The sequence below is a fragment of the Apiospora aurea genome (genome assembly GCF_038362705.1).
Source record: "Apiospora aurea strain CBS 24483 chromosome Unknown utg000001l_segment0_segment0, whole genome shotgun sequence".
In the NCBI taxonomy this organism is placed as follows: domain Eukaryota; kingdom Fungi; phylum Ascomycota; class Sordariomycetes; order Amphisphaeriales; family Apiosporaceae; genus Apiospora; species Apiospora aurea.
The window spans coordinates 5,299,932-5,316,954 of NW_027117388.1; the positions used below are offsets into that span (position 1 = coordinate 5,299,932).

General features: G+C 52.7%; 2 protein-coding genes across 2 annotated transcripts; both read right to left on the reverse strand.

The window, feature by feature from the left end:
- Nucleotides 1-634: 634 nt before the first annotated feature.
- PG986_001620 (CFEM domain-containing protein) lies at nt 635-2,343 on the reverse strand (the record flags this gene model as incomplete). Its single annotated transcript, XM_066837842.1, has 3 exons — nt 635-1,926; nt 1,990-2,125; nt 2,227-2,343. 3 exons carry the CDS (start codon nt 2,341-2,343, stop codon nt 635-637), a joined length of 1,545 nt encoding a protein of 514 aa, XP_066706735.1.
- Nucleotides 2,344-11,029: 8,686 nt separating this feature from the next.
- On the reverse strand, nt 11,030-12,454 carry PG986_001621 (uncharacterized protein; the record flags this gene model as incomplete). Its single annotated transcript, XM_066837843.1, has 1 exon — nt 11,030-12,454. One exon carries the CDS (start codon nt 12,452-12,454, stop codon nt 11,030-11,032), a length of 1,425 nt encoding a protein of 474 aa, XP_066706736.1.
- Nucleotides 12,455-17,023: the final 4,569 nt, after the last annotated feature.

A 17,023-nucleotide genomic window follows, 5' to 3' on the forward strand; every position in this document is an offset into this window, starting at 1 on the left:
TGAGTAACTAACTGTGCCTTGTCCGCCAATGCAACCTGTACATCGCTGCGTGTGTTACTTGGGTCTTCCAGACGATGTAGTGCAGTGTTAGAGCCGCTATATGATGTGCATGATACGTAATGCCTACCACTAGCCGATTGTGTTTGTGAGGAATCCTGTAGATGCAAGTGCACTGTCCCCATCCACTGTAGGTACGATGCAGTTTCTAGCCCACTGCCATATCAATTGGTCCCATCGTGCCGAAGTTCTATCTTGTGCTAGACCACTGAGCCCACCCAGCCTCCTGATTCAGTTCGTGGCAAGCATTTGCCCCCTTGTTGCCTTTAGCATCGCATAATCTAGCGTCACCGAGCCATACTTCATACAAAGTAGCCAGTCATGCGCCGTGCCAGAGAAGAAACAAATACAAACGAATTAATAGTATTTGCCGCAGGTGCGTTGGGTATAGTACATTAAATCACATGCCCGACATGCCGGGCCCCAAACCGAATGCATCCGTGTTCCCAATCCCGTCGCTCGTGGGTATATTCAAGATATTCATCAAAGGTCAAAATCGCACTTTTTTTCGCAATCGTCCATTCCCTACCCAAACCCAGATTTCCCACCGTGTACCAAGCCCGATTACTTGGATTGTTCAGACCTCTGGCCTCCGTCCTCTGTCAGGCGCAGAGTAGGGAAAAGGCTGCGCCTCCTCCGTCGAACGCACGCTGCTGGCCAATGTTGTAGGTGTATCTCGGCCTCCGCGGGTTCGCCCGGCCGAGATGGTAGTTGCGGTGTGCCAGTTTTCCGGCGTTACGAGCCTCCTGTCGTCGCCTTGTTCGAGCTCACTCCTCGACAGTGCCGAGAATTGGATTCCATCGACGAACACCTTGTCTTCCTTCGCCTCGTTATTTCGCCAGAGAGGGCTCAGCTGCTGCTTCCAGTATACCGATCCGCGACTGCCAATACCACTTTTCTTCGATTTCGAGCCGTCTGACTGCGTGTTGTGTTTCGAATCGTCATTGTACGACTTGGGCGACTTCCCATAGGCTGCGTAAGCACCCGTAGCCCTTCGCACCAGAGAGCCGTCGAAGACTCTCGGCCAGATGCGGACAAGAATCCTGCGCAGCGTCGGCATGCATGCACAGATAATGCCGATGGTGATCTCGACCGTCGAGTAGAGACAAACGCCGTAGTAGTCCCAGGTCAGATTCGACGAGCCGCGGAACTGGATCAAAGACGATAGGCGGACGATGCTGATGACGGTGACAAAGGTCCCGACAAAAAACATGAGTCCCACGCCCACCTTCTTCTTCCAATGCAGGTTGAGAGACTTGAGTTGCGACATAGGGATCGCGAGCATCCATAGATCCATCGTGATGCTGACGGCAGCGTTAGCCCAGGCGATGGCACTCTGGTTGGTACATTGGCCCTCGGCAGTGCCCCTCCAAGCCGTCCAGTTCGCACTGATGGGAGTACACTGGAAGATGCCGATCAGGATGAACGAGACTCCGAACAAAACATCGAACACAATGGTTGCCCACAGAAGCCGTTTCATGTCCTTTGATGGGAAAATGCGCAGGTAGAAGAACAGGATCGAGAGCTTCAGCAAGAAGACTTCGGAGAAATAGCAAATGGTGATGGCGTAGAAGCCCTTGGCGAATCCCTCAATCTGTTCCGGTGTTAAGGTCCAGATGTCCTTGCCCAACCCATTACGCGTGAGCAAGTGGACGTTGATGAAAGCGGAGGGGACACAGTTGAGCAGTGCCAGGAATATAAACCAGTCGTCGAGGCCAAGCTCTACCGTCGTGCAGAGCTTCTTGTAGCATACCCTGACGAGGACGAGGGCGCATGAGATAGCCATGAGCGTGCAGGAGACGACGTTGTACATGACTCGTTTGTCTCGTACCGGTGCGCCGCACATGGTCTGGGTGGCGTTCTTGGCGACTATTTCCGTTTGGTCAGTTGGACGAGCTGGTTTCGAGACAAAACACTGTTGACAAGACGTACCCAAAGACTGCTCTACGGTGCAGCTGGTTACGATGCATATCTCAGCATGGGAAACAAACTCGGCGTTTGTGCATTGGCATCGGGTATCGGTCGGCCCACACGGCGAAGCCGCAATGGCTTTTAGGAGGCAGTTCGTCTATACAGGGGGTCAGCGGGGGTCTGTAGAGGGCAGCATATACCATTTTCCTGAGCTCGTATGCGGGACGGGAAAAGGAGAGGTCGGGGTCAGATACGTACTGCACATGGTGCTAATGTGGCAAGCAGCTTTGCTTGCTGTGCTTGAGCGGAGTCTTGCGCAGCAGCGAGACCAATGAAGGCCAAGCAGCAGACCAGGAGAGAAGAGAAGAACCTCATGCTGTAAAGTCTTCCCATGGGCGCATTCTAGAAGCGTATAGAGATGTTGACGGGTCGGAACAGGCCTCCTCTCTCTGGGCGGGCAACGGGTACTTAATCAACTTTGGAGGAGACGATAAGGAAGAGAGACGACTGACCGCCAAGAACCCGGAGACCAGAGTGCACCCCGTCTTCGAACAAGGCCTAAAGGGTGCCCGTCATGCTGGCTTTAAAAGATCTGATCGGCGTGGAAGAAGAAGAAGAAGGGGGTCCCATACCAGTGCACCCACATGGCATGCGGGCAGCGGGCATGCGGCAAGGTGTACAGGTCGACCAACAATCCCGTAGTCCATTCTCCACCTCAAGCTGCCCTGAGCCTCCCTGTACGTACTGCTTCTATGTAGTGCCAGGTATGGGCAGCCCAAATGGCCCTGGTAATGACCCTGGCAACGTACTTAATTACCCTCGGCACTATATCTGTCAACCATGTCAACTACATGGAGTAGGTGGAGATGGCTATCAGCAATGTGACTTGTAGTGGAGCCGGCATTCAGCAGGCTAGGGATATCGTAGCCCGTCGAGTTGGCCAATGCCAAACGCCAACACGGCAGTAGTGTTGAATCGGACGCTGATTCGCCTGAAGAAGGATTCAGGCCAGGAACCAGGCTTATTAGGATGCCCACGGGTCTGCAAGCTACTGGCTAGTTGATAGGGTCGGAGATCGATGGCGAACATGGTCTTCCGCGCCTCTGTGTATCATGCGAATAAGCGATCGACTCTATCCGGCCGGCATTTGGTTCGCACAGGGCCGGCGTCGCCACAACCGGCTTCAATGGGCGACATTGGACGCGGGCAGTCTGTCGAGTCAGGCTCGTGCCAAAGGTTCGGTTGACTTGACGGGCTGCTGAAACCGCGTGCCACCCGAGCCACCCGAGCCACCCGAGACATTGGGTGGTAGAGGAGTTTAATTCAACCTTCCGACTCCTTACCTCAGCGAAGGATCTCGCAGGTGTGCGTGTACGCCCCTTGTCGTTTCACTTTCCCACATCTTGTACGATGCTACCCCACTTCTTTCTGAAGGAAATCTCGGTTAGCACGCAGGCAAAGTCAGTCAGCACGAGACTGACGATAAGAGGCAAAAGCCTCCAAAAGCCTCCTCGAATGGCCTCCTCGAATGGACAGAAGAATGCGAGCGCCCTCGCCGAATTTGCAGGCATGGATGCACGGTCGATCATTTAGATGCAACCCGCAAAGCGTGCAAGGAAAGTATCCCGCCGATCTCTGGCTTGTAGTGGGCCGTCAGTAGGCGCCTCCACCGGTGCCAGGGCCTTGGCACCAGCCGATCCCACCCCTGCCGCGTGCCCTGGGGCCCCTGGCATGTGCTAAAGGGGGGTTTTCTTCGCAGTCCGCTCTTCCAATACGTCAAAGCAATTTCATCCGCGGCGCTCTGTACATGTACATATCTGTTCTCCGGTCAGAAATTGCAAGTAGCCTTCAATAGCGTCGCCTGCTCAGCTTCTGTACACGTTGTTGATTTGCAGCTCGTGAGCCCCCAAGCCTTTGGATAGCTGCCGCTAAAGCACTTACTGGCATGGAAGCAAGCCAACAAACGCGTTTGGAGGTTGCAGAGCCGCCAACCACCTGACGCTCGTCGCGCCAGCCGCAATCGATGAGAAAGGCAAACGCAACGACATCCCATCGATCCCATTGCCGCAAGCAGCACTGTCGCGAATGCACAATTCCAGCAGTTGGTTGGAGGGGCTTGCCCATGGGATTCCTTCCCTGTCCAGAAGCCCTGCCCCCTTTTCGCATGCATTGACCCTGGCAGCCTACCTGGCACGTCATGATCCGAAGTCGCCGGACCCCTGCTTCAAGACCACCCCGTCGGCGTCGATTAGCGAGGAGAAAATTCCCATACCCCGCCTCTGCTCCATCACTATTATCATCATCCACCATTGTCGCTGGGGAGGCGTCAGGACAGGCCAGGACGGCTGGACAGCGTAGCTTCGCCATATTTTAGGCAGGAACACGCACACAGACCTCTTCACGTCAAAATATCGCGATTCCCTTCCGAGAAAAGATCGGCAACCTCATCCCAAATTTCGTCCGCAAGACCAGCTGCTTGGGCGACCCTATTTCCGCACTGTTCCGCACCGGCTTCAGCACCGCTCACTTTTGAACGGATCGGTTTGAAACAGAGGAGGCAGCGCAGTACCCGTCCGCCCATCTCTTCGAGCAATTACCTAGGTGCACACACATCCAACCAAATGAATAAGACGATGCATGCTCTTCACATGGATCGTCTGCACCTCTCAATCAGCCGTTGAGCCGAAATTGAGGCCAGTCCAGTCGTCTAGTAAGTAGTATGCATAAAGCAGACGGCTCTGTCGGACATCGCGAGAGGGGGCAACATAAGCGACAGTGACACGAACAAGCAGGGGGTTATCACCATGCCATCACGAACTTCCATATCGTGTGTCTGCTATAAGCGCAGTACCGCGTTACCGCACCAAATCTTCCGGTTGCATGCATGTAGTGTGACGACTGCAACCGTGTACGAAATTGTCTATCCGCAAGCGTTACAATGCGAGGTTGCCTCAATGCTGTCAGGAAAAGGGTGAGACCCCAGAAGGGGAGGATAAACCCCACCGTTTGACGTGAAAATGTCCAAGCGGCATCCCACCCCCCACTACGACTAAAATGATGCCCTTGGTGTTTAGCAGCGACTCTTCCACCTTGACAGACCGAACAGCAACAACGTTCTACTATGACTTTGTGGTACACGGAGCTGTGGCCAGCAAAGTCACCAGATACGGCCGGACGGAGCCATGAAGCGAGTTTCGAACCGCCCAATCTCTGCTTCGGCTACAAGCTTGCCTCCCGTGCCCAAAAAGCATGTTGTGGCGGGTGCAACAGTTCGCAGGTTTTGTTTCAGGTCTGGGCCAGCTGCAGTCTACATCTGGATGACGAACACGTCCATCTCAATTGATCGTTGAAACCTGAAACAGTCCGACTATGTAAGATCCAGCCCTATACTTACCTACCTACGTCTTACGAGACCTACGAAATAAGATCGGCATTGGTCTCTATGGTTGCCATATGCTGCGAATCAACATGACACCACTCTCGCCGCCTCGAACGAAAGTATTGCCGTTTCGGGCAGAGTGCATGGTTCTCAAGCAGCACAGGGGATTAAGCATATCCTAGGAATAATTCCCACCCTTGTCGGCTCGCTAGCTTGCCGAACCGTGCTGACCCAGCAATGTAGGGTCGCAGTGGATGTCACGGCAACATCCGAAGGGCATTTTCCACTCGCGCGGCAGTCACAGTCACTCTCCTGGCACAAAACGGCATCATCATTCGATCTCACGCATTCTAGCATTTGCGTTGGCAGCGTGGCGGCAGCCAAGGGGGTGGAAAACTGTGATGGGTTGCTGACGACGTCAGATATTCTAGTTCGTCCAGGCGCAAGGTGATGCTGTGCCTGCCTGCCTCCTCTCCTTCTTTTGTCAGCCATCAAAGAAGACAGAGGCACCGAGGGCTCGGGTTCCACGCCACCTTTGACATGTGCAGCTTGATCGACGTCAGTAGCTGTTGATTTCTTTCTCGCTACAAACCATGGCCACTACGGCACGTCTCCAGAACCCTCGTTGTGGCAGGCGCTGCAATTGGATCCCGTCATCCAAACCAAACTATTATTCCATGAAAGAGTGATTTATTTGGTCTTTCAAAGCGTTTTCTGCAATAGACAAACGCAAGAAACCGCACAATTAGTTTGATTGGTCTGTCTAGATAAAACTACACCGCATCTGGCAGGCTAGGGAAACGGCAGTACAAGGCCATGTACATAGTGAACTTCTAGGCCAAGCGGCAGCAACGTCTGGGGCATTTTCACATTGACGGGCTGCCTTTGTTGTATTGTTGATTTATTTGCCTAGGTGAAACCAGAAACGTGAGTAAACAGTGACTAGCCCGCTCTCGTAGATAATAAACTTGTCGAAATTAGGATCTGGCTACGTGGGCATTACTCGAAGAGAAAGGTTAGTGTCAACTTGGAGGCCTATATAGCTACATGATAGCCATTAAACCACTGGTTACTCTAATTCGTGTTCTGCTTCTCACCCCCTTCAGCCAGAACAAGTGGCAAGAACCGTGATTTGACCCTTGACCTTCCCCTTCGGATGCCTCACTCAATCTACGAGATCAGTATTCCCTTCATCAAGCCACTCATTGCAAGGATCATGGGAAGGGGGACAAACTCGTATATTTGCAAGACTACATGGCGCGGTTGATTGAATGATCGATTTGTCGTCTTGTCGAGATGTTAGGCGGTAGAATGAATGGTAGCGAAGTTCGGCCATGCCTCCTAGCTGTTGTTGAATTTACGGGCAGGTGCCGTCACTTCCCAGTGTGGCTAAATGGGCAAACATCATCGTCGCTTCCAACGACACAACGTACGTTGAGATGACATAACAACACAAGGCCAGCACTCGCGGTGTAGGCCACGACACAAATCCAGGCGATTCATATACTGACGGTGCTCGGTACCCAAGCCCGGTTGGACTTCATTATGCCATTCCATTGGGTATATATATATATCTTCGGCTGCTAAGAGAAACATAGCCCTGCTCTATGGCTAGAGACTGGGACCATCGTGGGCCTTTCACAGACATTCGTGCAATTGAATTATCATCAAGTCCTGACTTAAACGTGCCTACTAGGTATCTACTCGGCTCTTCTGCCGCATCAAGCAATCCCTTCACCGTTCTCATAGCTCTCGCAACGAGGGTGGACATTAGGCAGCCGCCATATGTTGCATTTTCTAAACTGCTGCCTCGTTCCAAGACACAGTTTCTCTGACTTGGTCCAACACTGGGCCACTCCTCGTTGAGAAGAACCCGACTAATGATTGATTCATGTACGCCCCAACCCCCTTTTCTTCTCGCACCTCCTGGTGACCCATACGCCTTCACACACAATGGCTGCTCTCGCAAAGTCTTCTTTTCCCGCCTGAATTCTGTTCCTTGACTTCAACAGCGTCCTCTCGTAATTCGCCCTGGTGGAGCAAAAGACGACTGGCAGGATACGTTGACGCGGTGGACGCATACCAGCAGTCCCGGCAGACAGAAGAGATGCCACTTTGCTCCTACTTGAGTCACATATCCTTCTCCAGCAGCGCAAACTATGCCAGTGACATATACAAGTTAGCAGACATACTGCCCCAAACTTGGACTTCTTGATCGTAAGCCCTCTCGAAAGTACAAGGCACCGGCGAGCTATTGACACTGTGTAGGACGTAAACCTTATTTTCCCATTCATATAAATACCGCCTTTCTCTCCCATTTCAGTCTCAAATAATTATTTCTTCTTTCTTCAGTACCACTTGGGAGATCACTCACTCCAATCCTTCAACACCAACAACTCATCATCACTCTCCATACTTACTCATTTCATCCTACCCTCCCCTCCTTCCTTTTCAACGCCTCCTTTCCCTTCACTTCTTTCCCTTCACTTCTTTCCCTTCACTTCTTTCCATGGTCAATTTATGTAATTACACTACCATTTTTCACCCATCACCATCTCGTCCCCCTCCCCTCTCATTTATTTAACCTTTCTCCCCATATCCCCCCCCTTTTTTTTTTCTACGTTCCATTCCCACATTTTCTTTCAAGTATTTATTCGTTCCCCTCCACTCCTTTCTTTTTCTTCCCTTTTTCGATTTCTTTTTCACTTTTCATTTCCCTTTTCCTTTTTTCTCCCGTCCCTCCCTCATCTACTTTCCACCTCCCCCGTCCTAAGCAAGACGTTAAACTGCCTCGCCTGTCCTGAACAAGACAATAAACTGAGTCCGTCCTGAGTAAGACGTAAAACTGCATCCGTCCTAGGCAAGGCGTTAAACTGACCCTCCGTCCTGAGCATGATGCGAAACTGCTTTGTCCTGAGCACAACACGTAAACTACTTGATCCTGAACACGATGCGAGAACTGTTCCATCCTGAGCATGATGCGAGAACTGCTCCATCCTAGGCATGATGCGAAACTCACCTCGTCCCGGGAAGACGTTAAACTCGCGCCCGCAGCGGCGAGGAGGATTAGGCGTTGGGCATGGTGGCAGGAGCGAAACCTTCCCCTAAAAGTCGAAGCCGCTGAGCTCCAGCCCTCACCAGACCGTCGCCAGGTACTACTCACGTTAGCATTGTGCGGGGACGCCTTCACGACGCCAGCAGTGACTGGTGCCTAGCGACGGTTTAGTAAGGGCTGGAGCTCAGCGGCTTCGACTTTTAGGGGAAGGTTTCGCTCCTGCCACCATGCCCAACGCCTAATCCTCCTCGCCGCTGCGGGCGGGGCTGGTTGAGCTCTGACGATCTCGCTCGCAGGACACTGACTCCTGGGGCTGTGGGGGGGCGCCCTCACGGCACTAGGAGTCGCCGGTCCTGCTGCGAGATTCGTCAGATGCTCCCAGCCTCCGTATGTGTAACCCGTTAGGTAGTTTTTCTCCATAGCTTCGTAGCCTCGTAGCTTCGTAGGTGGTCTTCTTGTCTTCTGTAGTGTATCGTGACCTGCGACCTGTGATTGCTGCGACCTGTGATTGCTGTGACCTGTGATTGCTGTGTGACTTGTCTCCCATGCTTTCTTGTGTGTATTGCATCGTGTTGTCCATGCCCATAGTGTGTAATGTTGTGATCCTTTATAGTTTGTTAAGTAAAGTGCATAGTGTCCTTTTTACTATGTGATACGTGCTCGCTGCCGCTTCGTATTGTCTTTGATCTTGAGGAATTCTCGCGGTGTTATGTCTCTATATCGCGCATCTGGGACTGTTGCCTCCCAGTCCACGACGCCATTCCCAACCCAAATCTAGCCATTATAGATATTTCCAATGCATCTACTTCTTGTTTAAATATCCGTCGCCTAGCGTAATGTCCTGCTTGCATCCCCGTGTCCATGTCCCCGACCCCTACACCATATCCAGTGTCCATCCCATGAGGCTATTCCTATTTTCATTTTGAGTTCGGCGCGCACTTTACATCCGCGCCCCCAACACCGATTAAGCATTTTTAACTCGGCAGACTTAGCCGGCTTGTGATGTATTCTTGTTGTTTCTACATAGCAAACCATTTCTTCCCAACATTATCGTAACACTAAGTCGGCCAGGCAGACACCAGCAACGCCGTGCGGGTAGAATAATCTTAATACGCATAAATCTAAGCATGTCCTCTGCCTATTTTTTATTCTATTTCGCTTTTGAAATACACGTGACCTACTTTCTCTCTTCGGTAGCCTCTCCCCCCTTCGGTAATATTACTGATTCTTGAACTTCCAAGTTTACACTACACACAGCCTCTAATGTGCGATGTCACTGCACCATAATACGAACCAAATACCTAACTAATGGCGGAACATAGTCTAACTACTCACCCGGGACCAGCACCCAGCTGCATCTAGGACGTTATCTCCAGGGCGGGAAAGTACACACAATTCCGCAACGAGGGCTATCGAGGTATTCATCCCCTTTTCCTCGGACCTCGTCACCAGTACTTTGAAAGAAAATTAACCAACTAATCTGTCTCTTGTCAAAGCATTACAGGCAAGCAGCAGGCCAAGCAATTAAAGGGTTAAGTAAAAAGAATACAGTGGCTAGCGACCACTGTGTAGCTAAGTCGCAACTAAAGCCAAGAACCAATAACTTCTCCTACCCAGGCCTATATTTAATTAATAAGATATTTCACATCATATCAAATGGTAAGATATCGTGCATCACGCGACGAGTTTGCCTCAAGAAAACCTTGGCACATTAACAAGACGTGTGGCGTTACATACATGTAGCCTTGGAGTCCTCAATGGATGCCAAGAATGTGGCGAACAACATGGCAAGTGGGCAGACAGCAGACACTTAAGTTTTGAAAATGGAAGATGGACTTTTCGATGATGTCCAACGACAAATAAGTGCAACAATGGTTTGAACGGATATACAACGTCCTCTATTGATCGCGTAGTCGTCTAAGCTACTATTTCACCTCCCGAGGAGATGATGACTCTGGTACGGTATCGCTGGTATCGATGGCGCAAACAGGACCGTAGCTGATGTGGCTCGATTGAATGTTCCACCCCTCATACCCAGGAAGACGCTTTGGAGGATGCAGACCCAACCATGACTGTCATGTACTCCCACCGTCCGGGACCTGGCCAAATGAGGACGTTCCAAATCATTTGGTCACTCCTACTTTCATACGCATAAATCGAATAGTTCATCTCTCTTTGTTCCATCCGTCCATGCAGGAATGGAATATAACCGGAACGCCGGGGGCTTTCATGGATCGAGAGAACCGCTTTCTCAATCACGCCCCATATGCCCACACCCATGATATAAAAAAAGACAAAAACAAAACAAGACTAAAACTCAACAGAGTTGAAATATGTATGATGCTGCGCCTCGGACCGGAGGGCTTTCCACTTTGCGCCATGGAATCTTCCCGACGTGTCCTCCAAGATAAAAACCGGGAACGCATGTGATATATGTGGGATTGACAAAGGAAATAATAGGTAAAAAGGTTGAGGTAGGTCGACAGGTCGAAGCAATAAGAATACATTTGCGCCGACGCGCAGCTAAAAGGCGGGTGGAAGTAGGTGGAAGAAGGGTCAGTGGGCTTAACACTAGGGAGAAATAAAAAAAGCCATTTGAGGTGTTGGGACCAGAGATAAAAAGTTCATTAATAGTCTCTCTGGGGGTTCCTAGGATCTTCGAATTGCGGATTCCGTCTCCCGTTCTCGCCGCGGGCCGCGACCCATTCGGCGTTGCCGCTATGTCGACCTGGTTGCTCTGCAGGCAGTTTCTGGTCCTCATTGGAGGCGGCCGAGGAACTTCGGACCGCCGGCGGCGCTGGTACTGATTGGGCAGGGTTGGGAACCATGTTGGTGACTGCCTGGGCGATGGAGGTGATGACATAGCCGCGGAGTTCGCGGTCCTCCCTTGAGTCCTCCTTCTCGAGTTGGAATCGCTGATCCTTGTTCATGTTGGCCCGTCGTATGTTCTTGATTTCTTGCATAATGTAGAGCATAACTTCTTCGGGGCATCGGTTTCGGGGAGCTGCGTGCTCGCTCTTGCGCACGTATCGCCGGGTCACATCAGTGGCTCCATCGATGCTGAAAGCGACACAGTACGACATTTGCTTGCCCCAGCCGTCAGTGTATAGTCGTGGGTTGTCCCAGGCTTCCTCGCACGCATCGACGTGTATCCATCGCTGCTTGTGTTCGGAGTAAACTTCCGTCCAGACGTGATCCTCGGCGTTCCATACCCAGCGCACACGGCCACCAACGGCGCGACAGAGCATACTGAAGCAGTTAGCCCACTCGCCACATCGACCGCGGCGTGTCTGCAGTAGCCGCCACACGTCGCTGTACCGAGGAAAGCGTTCAAAGGCTCGGCAAGGTCCGTTGGAACACTCGTAAAGCTCAACGCGGGTGGCACCACAGGCGCTCTCGTCGGGGGTTGGCTGCGTCATGCCCCGGGCGATTGTCGGCGACATGCAGACAGGACACGCTGGGTTATTGACCCAAGTGAAGAAAGATCGCTTGAACCATCTAAGCAATGCGCGGACTACGCAGTCCTGATAACCCCATTCGGCCTTGCGTCCGTCGCCCATGCTTTCGGCTTGAGCCTGAAAAACCTGGCACTCCTCCTCAGCCTCGCCGTAGATTCTGTCCAACGGAATCGTCTGCAACGCCTCGTCCAGAAGACCAGGGTTCTCGTATTTTGTCGGTGTCGCAGATAGAGAAATCATGAGGTTGCGGAGTTTTTGAGAGCTACGGTCATGAGGCGAGGGCGCTGTCGGGACCTTGGGTTGGTTTCGCAACGATGAATAAGAAGGCGGAGTTCCAGGGGCCTGGGCCTGGGCTTGGCTATGAGACGTTGTAGGTCGCCCCTCATTGGGGTCAAAGGAGGTTCTTAGATGAGAAGACGACACGCTTTCCCTTAGGCCTGGGGAGTCTGCATGTAATCGGTCCAGTCGTGCCTGCTCAACGTCGTTGACTCGCCTCGTCCGCATGAGCTGCTCGAATTGAGCAGTGAGACCTCGAGCCCATTCGTCGCCGTAGTCGCCCCGACCGTTGCGGGGAGTATTACTTCGGTCCTCCATGCTGATGATGTGAGTGTCGACACAAAGAGTATCGGTGTTTTTTATTGGAGGGTCGCCGGCTTGACGATCCTTGAAGCTGTTACGTGCGGATGAGAATCGTGCCGTTTGTCGAAAACTGGTTAATAAAGGTGATGATGTTCTAGCAGGGAGGGAGCCTTGTCAATCGACTTGGTATTAAACAGGTTGATTTGATCGTCGCAGGCCCGATTGCCACCAGGCAGTTCCGCAACAATTACTGGAGCCGGTTGAACCGAGCGGGCAGGAGACAGAGACGGCCCAAACCCAAGACAGGAACCTGCATACACCCAGAAAAAAAATGCGTGTTGACGAAGCAGGTTTTAATTAGTCCAACAGGTTGGATAGGCGGCAGCAAGCAAAGTCGACTCTGCAGGCTATAGTGGCCCGGCCCGTCGTTCGGTGTCGGGTTATCGTCGCATTCGTCCTGTTGTGCAAGCGGTAATCAATCTAGCCGATGTGTCGATGAGCAAAAAGGACGGCTGTCGAGTCCGTGGGGGTCCGTGTCAATTGTTACCAAGTCGAATCGCGGTTGGCAATTTGTTGGCAGACTGGGTGGGCTGATAAAATGGAAGTTGGTCGCGGAGCGGTAGGCGGTTGCGATGGTGATGTAGGAGAAGAGGAAGAAGGAGAAGAAGTGTGTGTGTCGGCCGCCCGACGACAGCAAGACAGGGTCCCGGTGGATGGATGGGATGGGGATTGGAAAGAGAAGGGTGTGGTGTTGAAAACGGGGGGTACGGACTGGGTTTCAGGGAGGGAAATCGGATAGTAGTAGGGTCAAAAGGGCCCCAGGCAGAGAGCGCGCGAGTGGCAGAGTGGGATGGATGGGGTGGGTCTCTGGGCAGTCTTCAATCCAAACATGAGCAGTCCAAGCCAGACGAGAGCGACAAGGCGTACATGCAAAACCTCATAAGAGATACATAAACCGATGGGTCAGGCCAGCGAGAACCAAACCAGCCCAGGCACGACACGACACCCGACACACACGCACCGGCTCTGGCAGAGGGTCAGAGGCGAGAGCGAGCGGGCAAAGAGGAGCGTCTGATGAGGAGAGAGCGTCGAAATGGGCGAGGTTACGTACACCACCGCCCTCGAACGCCCAGGTACCTGCCTAGTCGATTCCGGGCCTGGTACGGGATTGGCTCTCCAGGCCCTGTGTGCAAGTAGACGCAACCCATTACGTGCGAAAAATAGGAGCAGAGGCCTAGAGAGACAAAACCCCATTAATGGTGACGCGCGTCTTGCTCATCTCTCTCGTCCCCTCCAGCCAATCACATTACATGCTGACTCTGCTGGCTGCCTGAGGCACCGCTTCCCGACGTATTCCCTACGGCCACTTTGAGCCTTTCGCGCATCCATCCCGACTTTGGCCTTGTCGAGCCTGTGTCCTCCGCATCCAGCTCACTGAGGTGTGCGCAATCTCACGCACCATCTTGCCAGAAGATCTCACCATTTCGGTTAGGGAAACGCCTATCCTTTCTGAACTTGCGGTGGCCACAAGCAATTCTCGTCATGAATGAGTCGGCGGGCGATTGACCGACGAAACCCCCTCCAAAGGCACAGATTGTGTTATTACAGTACCTACCTGCCTGCCTGCCTGCCTATGTGTATGTATGGGACACGGTACCCAACGGAGCTGGACCTCCTTGCAACCATGTATGTACGCACACATCAGAAAGGTATCCAGTCGTGCTCATTACCGAACTGCGTATCCTATCTCCCGGCGGCCCATAGGGCAACCCGCCGTAGATCCAGCAATTACTGCCAGAGGGTTCGAGGCTGCGTGCATGTAGCTGATGCTCCGCCGCGTGGCTGTACATAAAACGAGGCAGAGCCGAACGGAAGGGGAGGGATGGTGGCTGAGCCGTGTCTAAATTCAGCAGGGCTGACCGTGGAGAGGCAGACACAGAGGCCCGAGCAGGCTCCCGTGGCAGGACTCCAGTGGGCCATGCCAGCAATTCCCACGACTACAAAACACTTCAGGCTCCCTCGTCCTTGATCCGATGAGGTTTCTACAATTGCAGAAGCTTGTGTAATTGCTTGCGACATACAGTTGGCGCTGTAAACCTTCACTTTTGTGTTTTGTGCATACAGCAATGTGGGTGTGAGCGTGTCTCGGCTGTCTGCATGCTCCATACTTAAAAGTAGGCACACACACGACCTCTCCTCCCGACTTACGAATCCCAAGAAAAAAGAGGACGATGAACAAGAAAAAGCTCCTTCGGCCGCGACAGTGTAGACACGCAACACGTGTGTCAACCAATCGCCGGCGCTCGTCTTCCGGTTCGCAGTGGACATGATATCAACGACTTCCAACTTGCCCAGGACCACATGCCGAAGGGTCTATTGACGACGTCTATCGGTTATATCCACAAATGCTCCGAAATAAAAGCAACCGCACACACGAGAAGGATATGAAGCATCGTCCCGTGGACGGTGATAATTGCGGACCCCTAGTCGGCACCCGTCCCGGTTAAAACCTCAGGCTCAGGGCACCCAGAGCCTCACAGATAAGCTTAATTTTCCATGGGAATCGGGAATCGTGAGGTACGGTTGGTGAAAGCCCCCCCTGCCGGCGCCCTGGCTGTCATAACTCCTACATACACCTGTATTGCATTGCATTGTGGTCATTCATTCGTCAGTCTGGCGCTGGAGTCTACCGCAGAACAGGCAAGGCGACATTTCCTACTGCGTCTTTGGCTGTCATACATGATCCTCCACTTTGCCGGCCTCATCCCAAGTGTCCCTTTTTCGCCGCATTTCGCCGTTGGCATGCCTACCTTGTACTTACCTACATATCCTGCAACTGGGCTTCTCCACAGTGAGCTTAGCGTTCCGATGACTAAGGCACGCACCATGCAGTTTTTCACTCGAAATCGAAATGCCGAGATGTCGGGTGATGGGTTTTTTTTTTTTTACCTTGGCTCCAGAGTGCCCGTCTTCAACGAAGCCGAGGAGCTTCTCTCCCGAACTGACAGGACGGCATGGCGCCCTTGTACATACATGCAACGATATCGTAGATGATCTCCATCTTGGTGGTTTTGCATTTGTCATTTGCAGGCGTCATGAATTGCGAATCACGTTTGTGAACCCGCCCAGACAAACCCACGGGCGTGGCTCCAGGAGGTGCCGGGTGTGGCTCTAATAATGGGTTGCCTGTCCCAGACAGCTTGCGTGGCCTTCTCTCGCTTTTACGAAAAGGCTTGCGTAGCTCGTAGCCAATTATCGCCCGTCTCCCCCAACAATCCAACGACTCAGATTGGCTCATCTGCTTAGGCCCTTGCCTATTCGGTAATGTCCCGTGGAGTCTAGATCGCCACGGCCAGAGACCATTGCATCTCATACACACAAGCCACGCGAATAGCTTCTTCACTCCTGTCAATGGGGGCCATGGCAGTAGCGAGTAGGCTGTAGGTAGTGCTCCTCTTCTCGACTCAAGCGGTGTGCAGCGCTTTGATGGCCTTGTTTCAATAGGTTCCCTTCGCGATCGGCCATCTTCTGGTTACCTGTATATGGTCTTGCTAGGGACAGGCACCATGGTCGCTTGATATCTGTCGATGAATAAGTACTGCGCCATTGGCGAATGCTACATGGATGCATGGGCACCCAGCTCCCGTAGGCAGAGCCGCCATGCTGACCACCGTGAGATCTGACGCTGACTGAATAGGCCACGATCTTATTCGGACCAGTGACCACGACACAAGCTTGAAGCCACAAAGCGCGGCCCGGCCACAACCGCCGCTCATCCATCCTCTCGATCATACAGAATCCCCCTCCCTTCAAGCCAAAAGGATCGCCATCTTATGCGCCATGTGGTGATGGTCACGCAGCTACGCAATTGACCGCCCATCTCCCAATCTGAGTTTTCCAGAAACGTGTGGGATGTGACTGCGCTTATCACCAAACTTTCGGGACGCGCGTCTCGTTCTTTCTTGCACTCGATGGGATTGGACGGAGCTTGCCTGCAGTCGGGATCGGCTGGAGGGGTCTTTGCTGATCAATCTCGCAACAACCCGACCCCAAACAAGCGTCAGGCAACACTTACCATCGCACCGCACCGCCTTTTGATTGTGAGAAAAGAAATTTGTGCGCTGCGCCGAGCAGTCAAGTTGACTTCGACGGGCTGTTCTTTTCTTCACCACTGCCACGTGCCTCTGGTCTCTTGACAGCCGTATGTAAGCATGTAGGTAGCGACTCTCCCGACGCTTTCGTAGCCAGGGCACACGGCAGGATTGATGTGTGCATCTAAATCCCTCTCTGTACTTACAGTCGTCAATGGCAGGGAGCAACCCACACCAGCCTGTACCAGCTAGTCATCCTCAATATAAACTTCGACGGCCCACACCAAATCCTGGCCGAGTTTAGTCAGCGTCGCCATGTTCGAGACCTAGGGAGGGCCACATCACCACGGGTGACGGCCTGGCACTGGCGGGCACCCAGCACCCTCCGTGATCAGTGATGGATGCTTGGATATTCCAGCCGCCCCGACACGCGGTGGATAACGAGAGCCCGAGCTGGCAGGCACTGCGGAAAGTGCCGTCTGGGGTTGGCTAG